The 21,122-nt window shown below is 44.9% G+C and overlaps 1 protein-coding gene across 1 annotated transcript in view; it reads left to right on the top strand.

Moving 5' to 3' along the window:
* The window catches only part of LOC147659640 (von Willebrand factor A domain-containing protein 8-like), a gene marked incomplete at its 5' end in the record, with an annotated part of 1,204,277 nt that overhangs the window by 724,095 nt on the left and 459,060 nt on the right, over positions 1-21,122 (top strand). Inside the window, one exon of the mRNA XM_086951584.1 lies at positions 5,411-5,492. Coding sequence (XP_086807710.1) covers positions 5,411-5,492 — 82 coding nt within the window. The remainder of the gene's footprint in view (positions 1-5,410; positions 5,493-21,122) is intronic.

The following is a 21,122-nucleotide window of genomic DNA, read 5'->3' as shown; positions in this document are numbered from 1 at the left end:
GCCAGTCTCTATGTGCACCATCTCGAGACCAACAAGATCCTCCATGATCAAAATCCATACAGGGCAAACATAAAATGCTGGAGGAGGTACATAGATGACATCCTAGTCATCTGGGAAGGTGATCCACAGTCAGCAGCGAGCTTTCTGGAATGGCTGAATAACCAAAACACTTTTCTAAAATTCACAAGCACAGTTTCCAAAGAGACATTGGTCTTCCTGGATTTGAACATTTATGCGGAGTCAGGAGTGCTGAAGACCACCACTCACTTCAAACCTACCTCCCGGAATTGCCTGTTGAGATTCGACAGCTTTCACCCGAGACATCTCCGAGAAAATCTGCCATATGGACAGTTTTTACGCCTTAGGCGCAACTGCACAGATATTTCCGAATTCAGACAACAAGCAGACGATCTGAAAAAGAAACTCAAACAACGAGAATACCCCGAAAAAATCGTCAACAAAGCGATGAAAAGGGCAAAAAACAATAACAGAGAGGCCTTACTCGAGGAGAGACCAAAAGAACCTACAGAGAATAAACGGCCAATCTGTGTGACAACATTTAACACCTTGTCAAATGATGTATCTAAGATTGTAAACAAACATTGGCGAATACTAACTTGTGGCAAACTGACCTTTGAGAAACCCATGTTCGCACATCGCAGGGGACGTAACCTTAGAGACATATTGGTACACACAAGACCAAAACCAACTACAACAGCCCTTCAACCTACGATTGGCATCCAAGGCCATTTCCCTTGCGGCAATTGCAGCAGCTGCCACCTGACTGAAAAAAGTACGAGACTTGTTTTTCGGAATGGCACAACATGGGAACAAAGGAGATTCTCAAATTGCAACTCGAAAAACGTCATTTACATGATCAAATGCCCATGCAACCTGGAGTATGTGGGAATGACCACGAGAGCCATAAAAACACGTGTAAATGAACATAAAAGCAATGTGAGGTGCAAAAAGAGCACTACCAAAATGGCAACTCATTTTCTGACCGAACAACACTGTGTCAATGATTTGAAATGGACGGTCATAGAACAACTACCCTCAGAGACCGGCCTCTTCCAGAAGGAACAACGTTGGGTGTTCAGATTGGGGTCCCATCTGAACGGACTTAATGATGATGTACCCTGGAGTCAATTATCATCATAAAGGACCAACAGTTCTGACAAGGAGTGAATCATGGACACCACGCATGCGCGTGAAACACTCACTACCTTCAGGCATGTACACATGCAGTAACACAACTGCACATGCGCCGTCTACACTGGATCTCTGATGCAGACACTAACCTCAGGCCGGCGCAGGCCGAAACATACACATGAGCCCTGTATGGTCAGGAAGCGGATGCTCCATACATGGTCATACAATCAGTGGCAGGTAACACCCCTAATTAACACACCCTTACATGCACCAATCAGGATGAAAAGGTATAAATACTCAGAACCACATCCTAACTCCACATCAGCGGAGCAGCGTGCGGGGTAAGACGGCGACCAAGGAGTCCTGTGCTTGTGAGTATGATACAGAACATACGACCTAAGATAATCGTCCACAAACGTAAGTGTGACAGACTGAACGATTACAGCTACATTATTATCCACCACAGATAGCCATTGAAGCAACACCCCGGCGTCCTGACTATGCTCATGAAGCCTACAAGAAAGCTTCACAAGTAGGAATACCTCTTACAGTACACCCTAGTACTATATGTGTTTAATGTTGTATGTGTTGTGAGTCCGTTTTTTACAAAGCTTATAAAATAAGCACATGGTATGGTTCCTGGTGACTGCACCTGTTTGAACTACCCGCTACATGGGTAACCATTAGTTGTAATTTTTTGTCTTTCTACAGGTCATTGTGCTTGTAGCAGACCGCTGTAGGCACACTTAGCCTAATATTAAATTTAATATTTCACTTTTCTGTAAATACACATTTTTTAACAAGACGTGAGTAGGGAGGGGAGGTTGTGCCCCCGTCCTGAGGAAGGAGCTTGTCTCCGAAACATGTCGACAACAACGCACACCAGAGGTCTTGTTCATTATACAACTTAGACCTCAATCTGCACTTCTTTTAACAGTACCAGCCAGAGTCCAGAATAAATTTTTCTTTCACACTCTAGTGCCAGGTACTTTTTAACTATTTTTCTCACTACACACCCCCCACTCACTCTTTGTATACCCCACACACTGGACACCACACATAGTCAACACTGCAAGTGCTCCCGCGTAGTCGTAGGTCGCAGCACGCCGCATCCCGATAGAGGGGTGCGAAGACCCCGATGATGAAGCATGACACCAAGGGGCCTTTTGGTGTGTGAGGGGTATTTTTCAAAACTCTGAGTGCTTCAATCACCTTTGATCACTCTTGTCCCTCTCCCCTGTTGGATTCACTTTGTTTATGTAGCTACTGCTTGCCAGCCATGAAGGTCATCCGCAGAACGTGTTTCCAGTTTTATTGTTGACAACAAGATCACGTCTGTAAACTCTTAAATCACTTCTTAAACCACTTTTGAGGCCTGTAGAGAATCTGATTATTAAGCTGTGGCAGAAAGAGAACACAGTCTCGATATAAGTGTGAGTGAATAATCTTATCCTAAAAGGTAAACTCGTTTTTTGAGAAATCCCTGTCACACCCTTAGGACCTCGGCTAAAGCAGAAATGCGTTCCTTGGAGAAATACATGTGGGACGTGCAGCAGTTGCCCCTAACAGCAGTACTGTTCAGAAGTAAATAACTAACAGTTTCTATTCTAAGGTAGTCAAATGGATCAAAAAAGAAAGATTAAAATGCCACAGATATGAATATAATTGGATGCATCAAATGTTATAGCAAAAGCCACTTATTAACAATAGTAAACCAGAAGTCCAATTTGTGTTTATTTAGTACCTCGGTAACTTTTATCTCTGTCTTGTAATGGACCATAGCTGCCAGGTAAAATTTGGTGTTTCATCCCCTTCAAACGTTTAACCTTCTGGAAGCTTTTCTAGTAGTTGGAAATCTTCAGTGGGGCAAGGCTAGAAGCTATGGCTGTGAAAGGCTCCAGAACTTTGCTCAAGTTTGAGAGCAGACATGCTGTAGCCTCAGGTGTTGGATTTATAAGCTCCTAATGTAAAAAATGCAAAGGTAAAAGCACCGAGGTTCCATTTTTTGGGTAAGCTTGACACCTTGTACCGTTCCTCAATAGAATACTAAGGCCCAACTTTTGTTTAAAGTCCAAACATTCAGGAGCCTTGATGTTAAAAGTCTCCAAATTTGTAGGACGTATTCCTCGGGCACCAGTCCATGGGGTTTCAGTTGCAGATCGGGTCCACACAACCTAGCTTTAGTCTGAAAGAAAATATCCAGTTCCCACAGTTTTATTTTATTATTCTGCAGCAGCACTTACTGCTTTCGTCCACAGGGTCTTCTGTTCTCTCAAAGCACAGTTGAGAAGTCCAAATGGATATTCAAGAGAAATGTCTTGTTATTACTGGTCTTCTGGATATCTCCTAGGTCGGCCCTTGGCCGCACTGTCCAATCACATGAGCGATATTCAACAGAGGCAAGTAGGCTTCACTGGCAGGATCTTGACCCTTCCGTCATTGAAACGTTGCAAGAGGCTACCACCACGCGCCCCGGAACAGCATTTTAGACTTCGAGATTCACGGTAGAGCTCAACACACCTCTTTACAAAGTCACTGCCTGCAGTTCAGTAATGTATCTGTCTTTTATGGGTGAGCTAACTCCTAGGTGTGGGTGAAACAGGGCACAACCAGTGAATTATTGGTGAAGACCCCTGGGTGAACATGAGTAACATTACCAGGCTTCCCCACTCATATTTTTCAGCAGTGTACCGAGTTCCTGCACAATGTACATGCGGTTGGGTGAAATATACCCAAATGCTTTCATCACAGAAACACAACATGGTGGTCCATGTTTCCTTTTTACTCAGCTTCTCAGTCCCTTATTTCCACCCTGTGCTGGCCTATTGTTTCTCAGAATTATTATTTATTATTATTTATAGATTTATGCAGCGCATAGCTGCCCCAGCAATGGGGCGTCCCAGCGCTACCCACAGAACAGATGCCAAATACCACTCTAACAAACACAGACAGTTACACCGGAAAGAGCCAGGTCTTTCGAGCCTTTTGGAAGGTCAAATGATTCTGGAGTCCTCTCACAGACATCGGAAGGGAATTCCAAAGTTTATCCTCTTAAAAGATCGACCACCAGCTCTGGCTCTTTGAATCAAAGTTCTCCACCCCAAAAAAAAATCGGATCCAGCTACCCTCCTGATCCTAGCCCCCAAATGATATCCTTGTTACCCCAACTAAAAGGAGAAAGTGCTAGAAGAGCTTTTCGCAGTCAAGAGTGACCTCACCCGAGAGGCTAACCTTCCTTCGCCATCCTGACTATTAGCTATGTTCCTTTTCTTTTGCCTTTTGTTCTCTTAAGCACTTAGTTGAGTTTAGACTTTGTTTAATAATCCCAGACTGGATTAAACATTATAGTTGATACAGATATGACCACACCAGTGCACTATTCAAACTGAATTACCCGTAACTAAGTTGCAAATTGGGTTTCATAGTGCCTTCCAATGAAATGTAACTGAATTATGGTTTTAATCCATGTTTGCTCATTTAAGAAGGCTCTGCTGCCTGGCTTCAGGAAACATACCTTCTAAAAGCACATTTTATGTTAAGGTGCAAGTGGGAACACTCCTGTACCTGTGAGCTCCCTGTTTGTTTGCCTTTGGAGCTTTATGAACATCAGAGTCCAGGGAGGTGTAAAGCAGTCGCAGATGGGAATTGAAGTCTAGACTTGTCCTAGTTTTTAATTTGTGCACACAGTTTACATGCTTAAACCCTTGAACCCCATTTAAGGCCCCATGTGCTGATGGCAGAACCCAGACCTGTCAGCAAAAGATTAAACAGATTCAGGTACGAAATGGAGAGTTGCTTGTTGCACAGTCTGCATTTTGCTAGGCACCCCTTTTGTTGGGCTTGTCACCCTTGAAGGACGACAGAATTATGTGTCAGAAGGGGACAGCTACCAGGGCAGCCTGGACTGCGATGGGGGTTTAATGCAATATCACATGCACAACCAAACACTTAAATCACGCACAGACACTTAAATCACACACAGACACTTAAATCACACACAAGCACTACAGTATTTTGTAAGGACCACACAGCAGAACTCATCACCTGGAAGTGACAGATTCAAGCAGGAAGGAGCGGTGTTGTTGGGTCTAATAGTGTGCTTTCAGCTCACACTCTCGAACAATGAGCACTGACATTGTGATCTCCCCTTTTTACAACTTCTGACACTGGTACCGTTGATTTAGGGCGAGGTTGTTGGGTTTACCAATGCTTGTTGACTTATGGAAATGTATCTTAGTTTGCTTTCATTCATTTGCAGACGTGACACCCCCGCTCACAGCTGGATACCTGGAAGTGACAGATTTTAACTCAAAGAAAGTGAAATATATTCCAGTCCCAAGGTAAGAGCCGTGGGAATGTGTGTCACGAATTATTGAAACAAAACGCATGTCTATAGGGCAACTTATTACCTCGTATTTTCCAAATGGGGTTTCATGTTCTGATACTTGACAGAATGTGTTTTGCTGTGCAGTGAACCACTCGCTATATTTCGTTGTGGGTTGAATCTGACGCTTTGGAGACTGTCCCAGTGCACGTGCTTTGACAGTAACTTGTGTCATCTTATGACACATTTCACAGTTAGATCACTGGACCGTGGGACAGGTGGACGAAGCAGCTGGGATTTTAGAGAAAAAAATGGCATGGTTGTATGATCATGTTCTGCATATGCATATTGAGGCTGAATCCGCACGAATTAATGAAACCACTCTTGCATTGCGTAAGCCTATGATTTGCATACATTTCGTTATTTCTTTCTGTGATTTACCAAAGGGACAGGCGTGTGGCAGGGGACACTACAACTGTGGTAGTTCACATGGCATAGTCGTGTCTGTTCTGTATGAATGTGCATTGAATGAAGAGCCAGTCGCCTGCAGCCACAGGGGAGGGTGGATGAACAATTACTATTTTTTCACATGTATTTTTGTTTCTATGTGTAAAAATCTGTTAATATGCACATCCTGCGAAATGCGTTTTTTCCGGCGCTTCCCACACTCACTCTGTTATCTACACCTGCTCGTCTTTGGTGCACATTTGAGGGAGGGGGGGGGTCAGTGACTGTGGGACAGAGCATGTTTAATATTTGTGAGTAGCTAGAAGAGGATTTGTGGCTCTTCATGCCATTGGCAATGCCATCTCACAGTGCAAAACCACAGCCACACCCAAATTCCCAGCCCAAAGCTACATTTACTAATGTATAATACTTGCCCAGCTGCAGCTGGCGAGCGTGGGTTCCAGTGCCCAGAGGACCGTGACCACTTCCTGGGTCCCCTCCACCAGTCCAGCATGGAGACCCTTACCCCCAAGCACATCTATTAAGTAAATTAAAAAATGTTAACATTTGCGCCTCTAAGAATTTTGCTCCTGGGGTATCGGCGCCTTTGACCCCGCCCACTCGACGCCACTGCCCGCTGGCGGTTTCCACATTAGTCAGTACCAGAACCTTCCTCAGATATGGAACCCCCAGCTCATGTGACCTGATGTATCATGGGGGAGGGCGCAAGTATTGGGTGCAAATTATGCAGCAGGGTTTTGTGAGGTATCAATCAGTTACGTTGCAAAATGTGGATTGGGAGGTGGCTGGAAAACCTCCTGCCCTAAGGATATTAATGAGCCTGGAGGCATTTTGTGGCCTCCTGTGACCGTCTGCAAATGCACAAATGGAAACCGGCAAGGAACAGCAGATCTGCACTCCTGCCTTAGTATTCCTGACAGGAAAACCTTTTTAAAACAACTGGTGGCCGGTAAAGAGACAGGCACTGTTTAAAAAAAAAAAATCCTGTCAGGAATGACATTGGGCAATGCAACCCTTGAGGCTGTGCAGAGAAGATTCGGGCTCAGCAAATCAGATACCACCCCATGCTGGGTGATGGCGAATAACCAAAGGGTCTCACCTGCAGTTATGGTAGCAAAGCCTAGATATATACCATGGTGACTCGAAACTAATAGAGGAATGTCCATTTCACGCCTCCTCCTACTTCCAAGTCATAATAAGTCCCCAAACCCTTCTACAAATTAAAAAGCCTTCTCTTAGTCGTTAAACGGATTTTGTACACAGCAAAACACTCTTTTACAAGTACAAAACCTTTGTTTTTGCGAATCGCAGGCTTCTAAGCGTGTTGTGCGTGAAACCTCTTAGCTCATTGAACCAGTATTAGTGACTTGCATGCCCAGATGCGTCACTTGACACCATGGGCGTCCGCAGAAATTTTTCCAGGGGGGGGGGCAACATTTTTAATTCATCACCATCCTCCGACATGATTGAGCAATGAGCACAAGTATTAAAAAAACAAATAAAAAAATCTAATAAGACAAAGAGCCTAAATAAACAAAGAAACCCATGGGGTGGGAGAACAATCATGTGAGGCTTCACAGCAGATTATCTGGCAACCACAATGAAACAGAGGAAAAAACAAACAAGCATTGGCATAGCCAATAGGTCTCGCCTTTGGGACCTTATAAGTGTTTAGCCATGCAACACTTGAAGTTGTTGCACCAAGGATATTGTACTAGACAACTAAACACTTATAAGGTCCCAAAGGGGAGACCTATTGGCTATGTCAATGCTGTTTTTTTTTTAATGACAAGCAGTGCTATATGGCTCCGGCTGCCACTTAGTCCACCACATCCCACGTAGATGCTGCAGCCATCTTTGAATGGTTTTAAAGCCAATTCAAAAGCTGTCACCTCACCAGTGTATGTTAATCTCTATCTCAACTGTGAGACTGCTCTCCTGTTTCGTAATTCTATTAAATACAAATGATGTAAAAAGAACATCCCTTTCTGAGCTGCACAGCTCATCCTACCCACGTTTCATGCGCAGATTTGAAATACTGATGGTTTGGGCTTCCCGGAATTCAACTGGTTGAAAGGTAGACAGGGTTAGAGAGGTAGAGAGAGAGGTGTAGAGAGGTAGAGAGACAGAGGTAGAGAGAAGTAGAGAGAGAGGTAGAGAGAGAGGTAGAGAGAGAGAGAGGAAAAGAGGTAGAAAGAGGCAGAGGTAAAGGTAGGGAGAGAGAGGTAGAGGTGTAAAGGTAGAGAGAGAGGTATAGAGATAGAGGGAGAGGTAGAGAGAGAGAGAGAGAGAGAGAGAGAGAGAGAGAGGTAGAGAGAGAGAGGTAGAGAGAGAGAGGTAGAGAGAGAGTGGGAGAGGTCGAGAGGGTGAGAGAGGTAAAGAGGTAGAGGGAGAGGTAGAGAGAGAGGTAGAGAGAGGAAGAGAGAGGTAGAGAGGGAGAGAGAGAGGTAGAGAGAGAGGTAGAGAGAGAGAGGTAGAGAGGGAGAGGAAGAGAGAGAGGTAGCGAGAGACGTAGAGAGGGGTAGAGAGGGGTAGAGAGGTAGAGAGAGAGAGGTAGAGTGAGAGAGGTAGAGGTAGGGAGAGAGAGAGAGGTAGAGAGAGAGAGAGAGGTAGAGAGAGGTAGAGAGAGAGGTAGAGGTAGAGAGAGAGCAGTAGAGAGAGAGAGAGAGGTAGAGAGAGAGAGGTAGAGAGGTAGAGGTCGAGAGAGAGAGAGTGGTAGAGAGAGAGAGAGAGGTAGAGAGAGATAGGTAGAGAGAAGTAGAGAGAGAGAGAGGTAGAGGTAGGGAGAGAGAGGTAGAGGTGGGGAGAGAGAGAGGTAGGGAGAGAGAGGTAGAGAGTGAGAGGTAGAGGGAGAGAGACGTAGAGAGAGATAGGTAGAGGTAGAGAGAGAGAGAGGTAAAAAGAGAGGTAGAGGTAGAGAGGTAGTGGTAGAGAGGTAGAGAGAGAGAGAGGTAGAGAGAGAGAGGTAGAGAGAGAGATAGAGAGGTAGAGGTAGAGAGAGGTAGAGAGAGAGAGAGTAAGATAGAGAGGTAGAGGTAGAGAGAGAGAGGTAGAGAGAGAGAGAGAGATAGCGAGAGGTAGAGAGGTGTAAGAGAGGTGTAGAGAGGTAGGTAGAGGTAGAGGTAGAGAGAGACATAGAGAGAGAGACGTAGAGAGAGGTAGAGAGAGAGAGCTAGAGAGGTAGAGAGAGAGGTAGAGAGAGAGGTAGAGAGAGAGGTAGAGGTAGAGAGGTAGTGGTAGAGAGGTAGAGAGAGAGGTAGAGAGAGAGAGATAGAGAGGGAGAGGTAGAGAGAGAGGTAGAGAGAGAGAGGTAGAGAGAGACAGAGGTAGAGAGAGAGATAGTGAGAGGTAGAGAGGTGTTGAGAGAGGTGTAGAGATAAAGAGAGACATAGATAGAGAGACGTAGCGAGAGAGGTAGAAAGAGAGAGATAGAGAGGTAGAGAGAGAGGTAGAGAGAAAGGTCGAGAGAGAGAGGTAGAGAGGTAGAGAGAGAGGTAGAGAGAGAGGTAGAGGTAGAGAGGTAGTGGTAGAGAGGTAGAGAGAGAGAGGTAGAGAGAGAGGTAGAGAGAGAGGGAGAGGTAGAGAGAGAGGTAGAGAGAGAGAGGTAGAGAGAGACAGAGGTAGAGAGAGAGATGGTGAGAGGTAGAGAGGTGTTGAGAGAGGTGTAGAGATAAAGAGAGACATAGATAGAGAGACGTAGAGAGAGAGGTAGAAAGAGAGAGATAGAGAGGTAGAGAGAGAGGTAGAGAGAACGGTAGAGAGAGAGAGGTAGAGAGGTAGATTGGTAGATTGGAGATCCTAGCATTTAAAGGCACTACTCAGCAGGCAGACGTGTCCTGCTGAGGCTCCGCGATCGGGCTCTCCTGCTGCCCGCTTCCCAGCGTCGCCCCGACCTGTTCTGATATCGGCCGGGTGTCGGAGCGCATGTAGTGCGGGGAGATGCCGCGAAATCATGCCTGGGTGCGCTCCCAGCAACAGACCGGGGAGAGTTGGACTGCATGCTCCCGGTGGCAAGATGGCGCCCGCCGGGGCTCTGGGAGTCCGGACCGGTGCCTCGCGCTATACGCCAGGAGCAGCACGGGGGCACTTGTATGCGGCCGCAGCGGAGGAGTGGCGGCACTCCGACAGTGCCATTCCCTGATGCGAGTTCTGGAGGGCACACGAGGAGGCAGGTAGCGGCGATCGATGACGGCCCGCCATTTTGGCTGTCCTGGTCTCTGCCTCGCCTCTCCACAGACCCGCGGTCACTCCGAGCATGGTCGTGACGCCACCCATCCATCGGCGGCGATCTGGGAGCTGGAGAGTCGATTGCTGCCCCCAACACCGCACTGAAGCACGAAATAGCCCCCGATCGGCAACAATCGCCTGACTCCAAAATGGCGTCCAGTGTTGAAAACGGCCGACGGAGCCGATCCTGAATATCTGGGGGTGTACTGCACCATCGGGACAGAGGTGAGCAGCGGACCACGCGCTTCCAGGGACAAACCTAAAGGGATTTTCTCTCTCTGCAGCAAGGACATAATCAACACACGAGGGTAATCACCCAACCGTTGCTTTGGACTGCCTTTCTCCCCCTGGACTTGCAGCACTCTTCCTGGACTTTCAGACCTGGACCTCTGTGTTCCCCGCCATTTTCTCTCTATGTCTCACTTCTTCTTCTACCTTTCTCCTCCGCCTTTTTAGCGATCTCTCACCTCCCCCTCTCTGTCCTAGTGACCTCTCTATTGTCTCTCCTGATGCCTACTTGTGACTATCTGCTTCCCTCTCTGGTTTGTCTCACTTTCCTGCCCTTCTCTGTCCCTCCCTTGGTGATGTGACTTTAAAACCAGTCTTATCCCCTCCCTATGTATATAGAGATAACTCTAATCACTAGTATATACAGTAGATGTGACTTTTAGAGTATATCCATGTGTATCCCCTCCCTATGTATATAGAGATAACTCTAATCACTAGTATATGCAGTAGACCGTTGTGCTCTCTTCCATTGCTATGTGACTCTTAGAGTATATCCAGGTGTCTCCCTTCCCTATGTATATAGAGATAACTCTAATCACTAGTATATGCAGTAGACCGTTGTGCTCTCTTCCATTCCTATGTGACTCTTAGAGTATATCCAGTCTTACACCTTCCCTATGTATATAGAGATAACTCTAATCACTAGTTTATGCAGGAGTCCGCTCTGCTCTCTACCATTCCTATGTGACTCTTAGAGTATATCCATGTGTATCCCCTCCCTAAGTAGATAGAGATTTCACTAGTATATGCCTAGAATATATCCATTTGTATCTCCTCCTTGTGTGACTTTATCTCTTGTACATTTGCAATTTTTTTCTGTTTGTACCTTTTTATAACGCATGTAATCCTAAGTCCGTATGTTTTCAACTGGTTCTTATGTAAGTCAAAAATTTGCAAATTCGTTTTGTACCGTCAGTCCTTATGTTTGAAACTGGGTCCTATGTAAAGCGCTCTGACACCTTCGGGTAAAGTTCGCGCTATATAAAATTGCATAAATAAAATAAAATAAAATAAATACTCATTTATAACGTCATTCCTTTCACTGCACATCCTGCTTTATCTAAATAACTAGGGCCTTCAAATACAAAAGGATTTTGTGGTCATAAAGCTTACAATTTGCAGCATCACAGTGGTTGCTACTGCAAAACCCCTTTTTGGAGTTGTGTATAAGCTTCATGATTGACTTTGGAGGGGCAGTGAAAAGAGCGCTATCTTCAAATTGCAATTTACAAGGACATGTATCAATGGTTTTCAAACGCAATGGCAATCACAAACTATTGATCTGATGCCAACACTGAACTGCAGTTGGTACATGATTCAGAAAAGAAAAGTTGTCCCTGTGGGGTAGCTTTCTCTTCGGGAATCATGTCAGGCGACAGTGAGTACAGACAGTGGTCCAGGGGCTGCACTCGATACTGCAATGAACATGAGGGACTGCCCCTTTGGAGCTCAAGGCGTAAACTCTTTAATCCGTCTCATCTGCAGACCCTTCTGTAATACTAGTGCTTATGGTGCAAAAAACAGGCATATCGTGTGTGGTGCAGACACTTCTATTCAGTTTTAACTCTTTTTCAGTTGCCAACAAAATATTTTAATTCATATTTTGGTTTCCATTGTTAACTGTTTTTAAATATATCCATTATTTTATTTTAGAAATAATGGATATATTAAAAAACGTATAAAAACAGTTAACCATGGAAACCAAAATATGAATTAAAATATTTTGACAACTGAAAAAGAGTTAAAACTGATTATCACCATGGAAAAGAAATTGATGAAACTTTAATGTTCGCTGAAAAGTGCACGCATCCATCGGAACAGAAGTGTCTGCACCACACACGATATGGTATACGAAAAGGCACCTAAAGAGTAGGTACCAGGATGTAGTAGCACCAACAAAAGAAAGGAATATAGCTTGAGTATGACTAAATCACGAGTGCACAGAAGGACTTTCCAATTGATCTCGCAAAATACAGGCAGACGCACCCATTGCATCTCTGGGCGAAATGTGTAATTTGGTGCAGCGTTAATGAGGCTTTGAGGGTTTTCACCCCTTCCTAGGGCCCCTAGTTGCAACTCCACTCTTCCTTAGCTAGAAAAATGTGCCCCCTCTCCGAAATGTGACTCTAGGTGAGCCTCTGCTTCAAGCTGTGGGAGCAGCCAGGCCCGGACCTTCTCTCTTGCCATCAGCAGCAGTTTTCCCGCTCACCAAGCAGGACCGTCATTAAGCGCTTTCTCACGCTTTTTAAATTGACGGCCCTGCAGACAAACACCACTGTGAGGGCTGTCAATTGTGACGGATCTGTGTTCCAGGGGGGGCAAGTGCCCCCCCTTGCCCTCCCCTGCGGACGCCCTTGCTTGACACATGTATGTGTTACATATGCAGAATATATAGGTAATCGCCCTATAGTGTACTTTGATATGGCCAGACTGGCAAGAGAGGTCAAAGTGGACAATCAAATGCATTACACAGCAGGTATTCCTGATATCTGGAGCCTGTCTGGAGAAAAGCTGATTTTAGGGGAAGCGTGTGCTGAGCTGTATAACATATGTTGCAGTCAGGATATAGGATCTTTCCGGCTGTAAATCATGTTTGCTTGTGGTTAGCATGGTGGGCGAGATGAACGTTTGCCGGGATCTGCTACTTCGTTTTAACTCCGCACATGTGTAATACCTGTGTTATTATCCCCGGCCCACGGTAACCCAACCCTGGCGTCTCCTGTTTGAGAGCTGTCGGATCTGTGGAAAAGTACTGAGCTCATGTTCTAAGTGGGGCAGTAAAAAAACAGCCTTCGTCTTATCAAACCCGATCTGTGGTTTAATAAGATTGGAATGCCCCGCGAAGCTGCTCTTTGTCGTAGAAATGGCTGTAAAATTAATATTCCCATTTTAGACTTAATGTATTTTCATGGATTTTATCTTTTTTGCAGATACCAAATATATTCATAAGATGGTTTAGGGGGGAAATGAAGTCTGCAGAACTTGCATGCAGACAGAGGAATATGGAGAGAAGGGGAGGGTGGGGGGTGGCAGGGGGGGGGGGGGGTGGTAGTACCTGGTAGGTTTTAGCAGTGTTGCGTTGGAAATGTGAGATCCGAGTTGAACCAACGCATCAGCAAGCCCGAACAGGTGATCCCTTTACCATAAAAAAATGGAAAAAATCGGTTCAAATGGTGTATTTTATGGCATACTGTGATCTCAGTCTCTGGTGGTTGATTGGGGCGTTAGGTGTCGTTGCAGCGGACGTCCTACATGCAACGGGTATGCCCAGAGGTGAGTCCCTGCTCACTGCGCCATGAGTGACAAGAGAACAAATATTGTGCAGGAGTATGAGAGGTGTTTAAATGCACCAGACTTTGGTATGGTTCAGCCGCTGAATGAGAGATACCATAAAGCGGCATACCTCAGCGGTACACTGGGGTGCAGATGAAGAAGAGTGCTTATTCATACCATAGGCTGCAGGGGGGCCGAAGGTAGTGGTGACAGAGATTGGGCATTAACGTTGATCTGCCTGGCGCAAGGCAAGTCGTGACAGAAACTGGGCATCAATGGAGCTCTACCGGGTTCTCACAGCAAGCGCAACAGAGTCGAGACTGTGCCATAACGGAACTCTGTTGGGGGGGCAAAGTAGAGGTGACAGGCAATATGCATTACTGGAGATCTGGAGCAGTAGACATGGCACTGTTGCAGCTCTACTGTGACAGAGAGACTGCAATAACGGAGCTCCACGGGGGACGCAGACCAGGGGTGACAACTTGGGCATTAACTGATATCTGCAGGCGATGAAGACCAGCAGCTACAAAGTCTGTGCGTTATGGAGATATGCAGTGGGTACAGACCATCTCGACAGTCCGTGCATTAACAGAGATCTGAAGCGGGCGCAGACCTGTCGTTGACTATGCACTAACAGAGATATACAAGGGACGCAGAGAATCTCTTGACAATCTGTGTATTAAAGTACATTTGCAGGGGTCGTAGTCCCGGTACCAATGACTAAGGAACATGAAGGAAGATTTGGAAGCGTTTGGTGGCAACACAATGATGATGTTTTTTCAAAGTAATATCTTAAATATACTGAATGAAATTCCGGCAGTAACCCTAGGGTAAAACACAAAACAATGCAGGATTAAAACGAGACTTAGAGCAATATCTGCTGAGCACACATGCATTGCAAATCAATTGCGGCACCCGTGCTTTAGCTCAAGATCTTTACAGCTAAAGCACAAGTGCTGCCATTGTAACAAAAGTAAACAAGTAGAAAAAAAATGTCGGCCACCCGCTTTTTTTTCTATTTATTTACTTTTGTTACAATGGCGGCACTCGTGCTTTAGCGTTGAACATCTTAAGATAAAGCGCTTGTGCCGCGAATGGTTCAAAAGTAAAGAAATTTAAAAAAAGTATTTTTTTTATTTCTTTACTTTTGAAGCAATTGCGGCACGAGGCACTTTAGCTTATGATATGTAAAGCTAAAGCGCAGTGACACTATTATAAGCAAAGTAAATAAAGAGAAAAAAGGAAAGCATTGGCTTTGATGCAACTGCATGCTACCAGCGTGCACACTTCACATTCGCTCGTTGTCACTAAGGCATGGCCTGGCATGGTGTGAGTTTGGCATAGCAATAATAGCTGTGATAAGTGGCAAATTTAAATGCCATGTCTAATCTTTTAATCTATTTATGTTTCTTCTCTTCCTGTCAATTTTTGTTAATGTCTGACTTATACATTTTCCCATAGTGGGAACAAGTTTCAATTGTCTGCTCTTTAGGCAATTATTTTTCTGTCCTGAGGATGAACCAAAATGTTGTATGGTTCGAAACGTCGTCGACCAGAAATGCACTAATTGCATAGTTTACAAATTACTGTTCATGCATACGTGTATAGTGTGGATCATCTGTTTATAATTTATGATATTCAGATGCCCTTCCTTTGCCTATTATCTTTGTAAATTTTGTTTGTTTGTCCAGTTGGTTAGTCGGACATCGGCTGGTGTCCCACTTCCATCACACACTGTGTTACAATTGTTTCATGATTCTCTTTTATCAAGACATTAAAACTGTCCGGCTGGACACGTCTCAAAAATATAGTTCTATCTAGTCTATATTTCTTTGTTTCAACAATTTTTTCCCCCTTGTCTAAGGACCACTGTTCTTTGAAAATAACTAATAAAAAGAAAGACACTGATGCACTGGATAAATTACAACAACAAAAAAGCATTGCAGGAGAGCATGTCAGCAGGACAGGCGAGCAAGAGCAGGCAGGACAAAGCTGTTTAAGAAAATAGTGCTCCGAGGCTGTAATGGCTGTAATTAAAACGGCTTGAATAACAACACATGTAACAGGGGGTGTCCTCATGGGAGGTTACAAGAAGAGACAAGGCGGTACTGAAGAGGATCTACTAAGCCTATTGACTAATAAAAAGTAACCATTTACAAAAGACAGTGACAGGGGCCAATTAAAAAGATGGGCGGAAAGTGAGCGGAGCTTCATGCCCATACCCTCAGTACAGCATGTCTCGAAGAGACAGCACAAGCAATATCGAGGCGAGACCTAAAAAATGATTAAAAGTGCATTATACAGCACAAATGTCTATGCAACTGATTAGAAACAAGCCGAAAGTTACTCCAGGAATAATCCTTCATTAGTCTGTTTCAAAATGTCCCACAACACCCAAGCCAAGTACACATCTACCCAAAAAGGTGCACAGTGTGTTTACTGCATGTAACACCTGGCCAGCCCTTTAGGTCACACCAGCCCAACACTGCAGGCCATCACTGCACACTTTATCTAAGATTCACTCAGCACAGGCAGCAGTAGTCAAAGTTTTTCTTGTGCACTTAACAGGCACAGTGCGTCCCACAGCAGTATAAGGTTCACACACAGCACAGGGGCAGCTGTGCAAGCTTTCTTCACTCACTCACTCACTCACTTGCTCACTCACTCGCCCACTCATTCACTCACTCATTCACTCACTCCAGCACAGGCTTCACTAGTACAAGCTTCGCTCTGACAGGAAACTACAGTATGCTACCAAAATACTGCTTTTGGGGACCAAGATAGGTGTGAAACTTTGAGCTCTCAAGTTGTCCTATGTCTAGAGTGAATAAATGCAATCCAATCAGTCCTGTGCTTTTTGGCTCAGTCAGTGCTCTATGACTAATACACAAAAAGCAAAAATACAGGCAACAAAATGCAGTTTAAATGAGCATAAACAACATTGACAAAGCCAATATGTCTGGCGTACAGCTGAAAGTGTCTCTTCATCGATTGGTGAGTGCATGCGTGGTATTGATTGTGGGTGGGTAAGTGAATGCTTGAATGGCTCAAAGGGTTGATGAGTGGAAGCATGAGTGCAAGGATGAATGACTGTTTGCTTAGTTGATGATTGACTGAGTTCATGAACGATGAATGAGTGGCTGCATTGTTGGAAGTATCCTGACACTTTGCGTTATAAGCCAGGTCAATTTGCTTTGCTAATGCATATTTGTTTTTTAAACACTCCTTTCTTTGTTTTATTTGACACATCTTCATACCATTGTGTATCTATGTTCACTATTTAGCTTGAAATACATATCCTTGCTGGCTCTCATAGTCAAGTCAAGTCAAGTCAAAGAATTTATATAGCGCACTACATACCCGGAGGGTTTCAAGGCGCTTAGGAAGGGGAGGAGGATTACTTGTCAAATATCCACGTTTTAAGTTGCTTTCTGAATGCTAGGTGGTTCTGGGTAAGGCGAAGGTAAGCGGGGAGTGAGTTCCATGTTTTAGCAGCCAGGTATGAAAAGGATCTGCCTCCCATGGTGGTCTTGTTGATGCGAGGTACAGTGGCGAGGGCTTGGCTGGAAGAACGTAGTTGGCGGGAGGGGGTGTAGAAGGACAGTCGTGAGTTGAGGCATTCTGGACCGATGTCGTAGAGTGATTTGTGTGCGTGGGTAAGCAGTCGGAAAGTGATCCTCTTATTGACGGGTAGCCAGTGGAGGTCTTTAAGGTGACCAGAGATGTGATCGTTGCGTGGGATGTCTAATATGAGTCTGGCTGAGGCGTTTTGGATTCGTTGGAGTTTCTTCTGGAGTTTTGCGGTAGTACCTGCGTAGAGGGTGTTTCCGTAGTCCAGTCGGCTCGTGACCAGAGCGTGGGTGACTGTTTTCCTTGTTTCGGAGGGGATCCAGCGAAATGTTTTTCTGAGCATGCGAAGAATGTTGAAGCAGGAAGAGGATACGGCGCTGACTTGTCTGTTCATTGAGAGTGAAGAATCCAGGATGACGCCTAGGTTCCGTGCGTGGTCTGTCGGGATGGGTGCTTTTCCGAGGGCTTCCGGCCACCAGGAGTCGTCCCATGCAGAGGGGGATGTCCCTAAGATGAGGACTTCTGTTTTGTCTGAGTTCAGTTTCAGACGGCTTTGTTTCATCCATTCGGCAACTTCTTTCATTCCTTCGTGTAGGTTGGTTTTGGCGGTGCTGGGGTCATTGGTGAGGGAAAGGATCAGTTGAGTGTCATCCGCGTACGAGATGATGTTGAGGTTGTGTTGGCGTGCGATGGCCGCGAGGGGGCTCATGTATACGTTGAAGAGGGTGGGACTGAGTGAGGATCCTTGTGGTACGCCGCAGATGACTTCAGAGGCCTCGGACTTGAATGGTGGAAGGCGGACTCTCTGGGTTCTTCCGGTGAGGAACGAGGTGATCCATTCAAGTGCTTTTCCTTGGATTCCGATGTTATTGAGGCGTTGTAAAAGGGTGCTGTGGCAGACTGTGTCGAATGCTGCAGATAGGTCGAGGAGGATGAGGGCGACTGTGTCTCCATTGTCCAGTAGAGTTCGAATGTCGTCTGTTGCTGCGATGAGGGCGGTCTCAGTGCTGTGTTTTGCTCGGAAGCCAGATTGTGAGGGGTCGAGGGATTTGTTGGCTTCGAGGAAGGCGGCGAGCTGGTTGTTGACAGCTTTCTCGATGACTTTGGCCGGGAATGGAAGAAGCGAGATGGGGCGGTAATTTTTGAGTTCGGTGGGGTCCGCTGTGGGTTTTTTGAGAAGGGCGGTGAGTTGATGAACATATAAATCCCTTTGAGTTTGCTCGAGCATAATTTTTAAAAGCCTGGTAGAGGCACCAGAACTAGAACTAATGTTGTGATTGGTACGAGGAAGCTTGTTGCACATTTTGTGGTGGTGTTTGGTAAAAAGGAATGCTCAAAGTAGCACTCCTTGCAGTTCTTCCCTCCCATCATAGCAAGTACTTCACCGGGTGCAAGAAGAGCGTGCATGACTCATTGTTACCATAAAATAGGGATCCAGTGAGAAACAATGGTAGTTTTAAATTTACATTGGCATCACCACCAAGGTTTCAAGATACAATGACAACTGAAGGAAGCTAACACAAAATAATCCCTGTCCCCGTACATTCAGACTACCATAGTAAAGGGTAGCGTAAATATTTAATTGCACGCCAAGCTAACAGATAATATCCAACACTGGACTGAGCTCTATTTGATCCCATAAATAACAGTTTCTATAAAAGGCATAGGACATTTCTCAATTTTCACATATACATTATACAAACATATTTCGATCAAAGATAAGCTGCAACATCAAGGTATATTTTTACATATCGCTTCATGCCATAGTCTGCTCACAATATCATCCTGTTATTTATCGTAATCTGAATAGTACAAGTGAGTCATTATAGCACAGCTAGGGGATACATAGAGTGGCAGCTAAGCTGAGATCCACTAGGGGGCAACACAACCAGGGCAGTACTCTTGGTATTTGCCCAGAACAAGCTAGAAACTGTACAACCTGGCTAAATGATGTGAACCCTGATGGCTCCAAACTCCAGCATTCACTGAATACCAAATACATTGGATTCCTTGGACACCAACCTAACCCTCAAGAACATTGTCAAACAGCAAAGACAACCTTCAGCTTTCTTCTAAAGAATGTCACACTGTTTCTTCCTGAAAGTGACTTTTAACTGCTGTTCAAGGCCTCATACTCTCAAATCTGGATGTTGCTAACTGCCTGCTTCATGGCTGCCCAGAGACCACAATGGCCCCGTTAAGAGTCTCATACGTGTTGCAGAATTTCTCATCCAGGTCTGGAAGAAATATGATTATGTCACCCAGTGGAACACCATTGGTTCCCCTTGCCACCCTGCACCACCTTCAAAACCTGCTGTATCTTTTATAAAACCATCAAGAACATCACCCCTGCTTATCTTCAGACAAGCTTGCCATCTCTACTGGCTCTCAGTACACTTGCTGCCAGGCCATCATCAGACTGGAGATTAAAGTGTAAAGAATCAAAAACAAGGCAGCAAGCCTTTGCGATCTTTTCACCCAGGATCTGGAACAACATTCCTGTATTTGTAAAGACTACCCCAACGCTTATGAAATGTAGGAAAGAGTTGAAGCTACACCCTTGAAAGAACACTGCATCACAGTGCAGTAGTAATCCAATAACCAGCTACCTCTCCTGTCACTCATTAACTCTATGCTTCTCTTTGAGCGTGAACATCAGTCCTCTGCTTTTTTGGCTAGGTTCATGCTATCCAAACACCACATGCCTACCATGGATGCTATTTAGGGGGGCGCTAGGGGTTGCGACTGTGGCCCCTGGCATGCTCTTTGCAACCTCTGGCACTGCCTTTGCGACCCCTGGCCTCAGAGGTGGCAAAATCTCTGTCAAGAAGACCGTGGTGGCTTCGCCTTCCTTGTTTTCAGCTAATTTTTAAGTACTCTAGCAGTGAGTGATTGTATATTATTCACTATTAGTGTATTGCCAACTGGAGCATAAAGTAAGGGATTTTTTTTTATAAATACCTGTGTGTCTGCTTGTGGATGAGTGTCTGTTTGTATGTATGAGAGAGGGTGTGTTTATGTGTAAGTGTGTGTGTATGTGAGCAAGTGTGTGTGAGTGAAAGTGGCAGTCAGTGATAGGAGCGGCAATAAATGAGATTAATTGTCAGTGAATAGGAGTGAGTGAAAATGATGGAGTGAGGTTAAGAGCCGATGTGAGCTAGAAGCTGTGAGTTCATCATTGTAAGAATAAGGGACCATGTCTGAGTGAGTGTAAAATTGAGTTCAGGAGCATGAGAATGAATGAGTGCAAGTGAATGAGAATGATTACGAGCGAGTTGGTGAGAATAAGAGTGAGTAATGAGTGTAAATTAGCATGAGTGGGAATGTGGTGGTGTTCTTGTGAGTCTGCTTCTAGCCCTTGTAAAATACTGTAGTTGGCACACCGGAGACAATTATTAACAGACAGGGACCTAGCATACTAAAAATAATTCTGGATATATAAGACATCCATAACAAAAGGCTGGCACAGGCATACTGGAGAAAATGTTTGGTATGACACCTGGCACAATGCTGGTGCTAGCACATTGGAGGTGGTTCATGGTAAAAGGGATGACAGCTGTGGCATATAGGAAGGGTGCAAGTGTGACAAGATGCTGTCCACATCAATCTAGAGGTAAAATGTGCCATAAAGGTCACACTTGTTACATGGATAAAATTATTAGTAACATTTCGGGACTGGCATATGTTATGTAATTGTAGGCAGTTCAGTTCAGTTCTTTATTTGTTTCGAAGGTTGAAAACCATCATAAAAATGCATATTAACACATAACCACGAAAAACATACTGAACATCAAAATTTTAAAAATGAGACGAGTTAAAA

Source organism: Lissotriton vulgaris, unplaced genomic scaffold (assembly GCF_964263255.1).
Source record: "Lissotriton vulgaris unplaced genomic scaffold, aLisVul1.2 SCAFFOLD_293, whole genome shotgun sequence".
Classification (NCBI taxonomy): domain Eukaryota; kingdom Metazoa; phylum Chordata; class Amphibia; order Caudata; family Salamandridae; genus Lissotriton; species Lissotriton vulgaris.
Note: the sequence above shows the minus strand (reverse complement) of the source record. Positions and strands in the feature narration are given on the sequence as shown.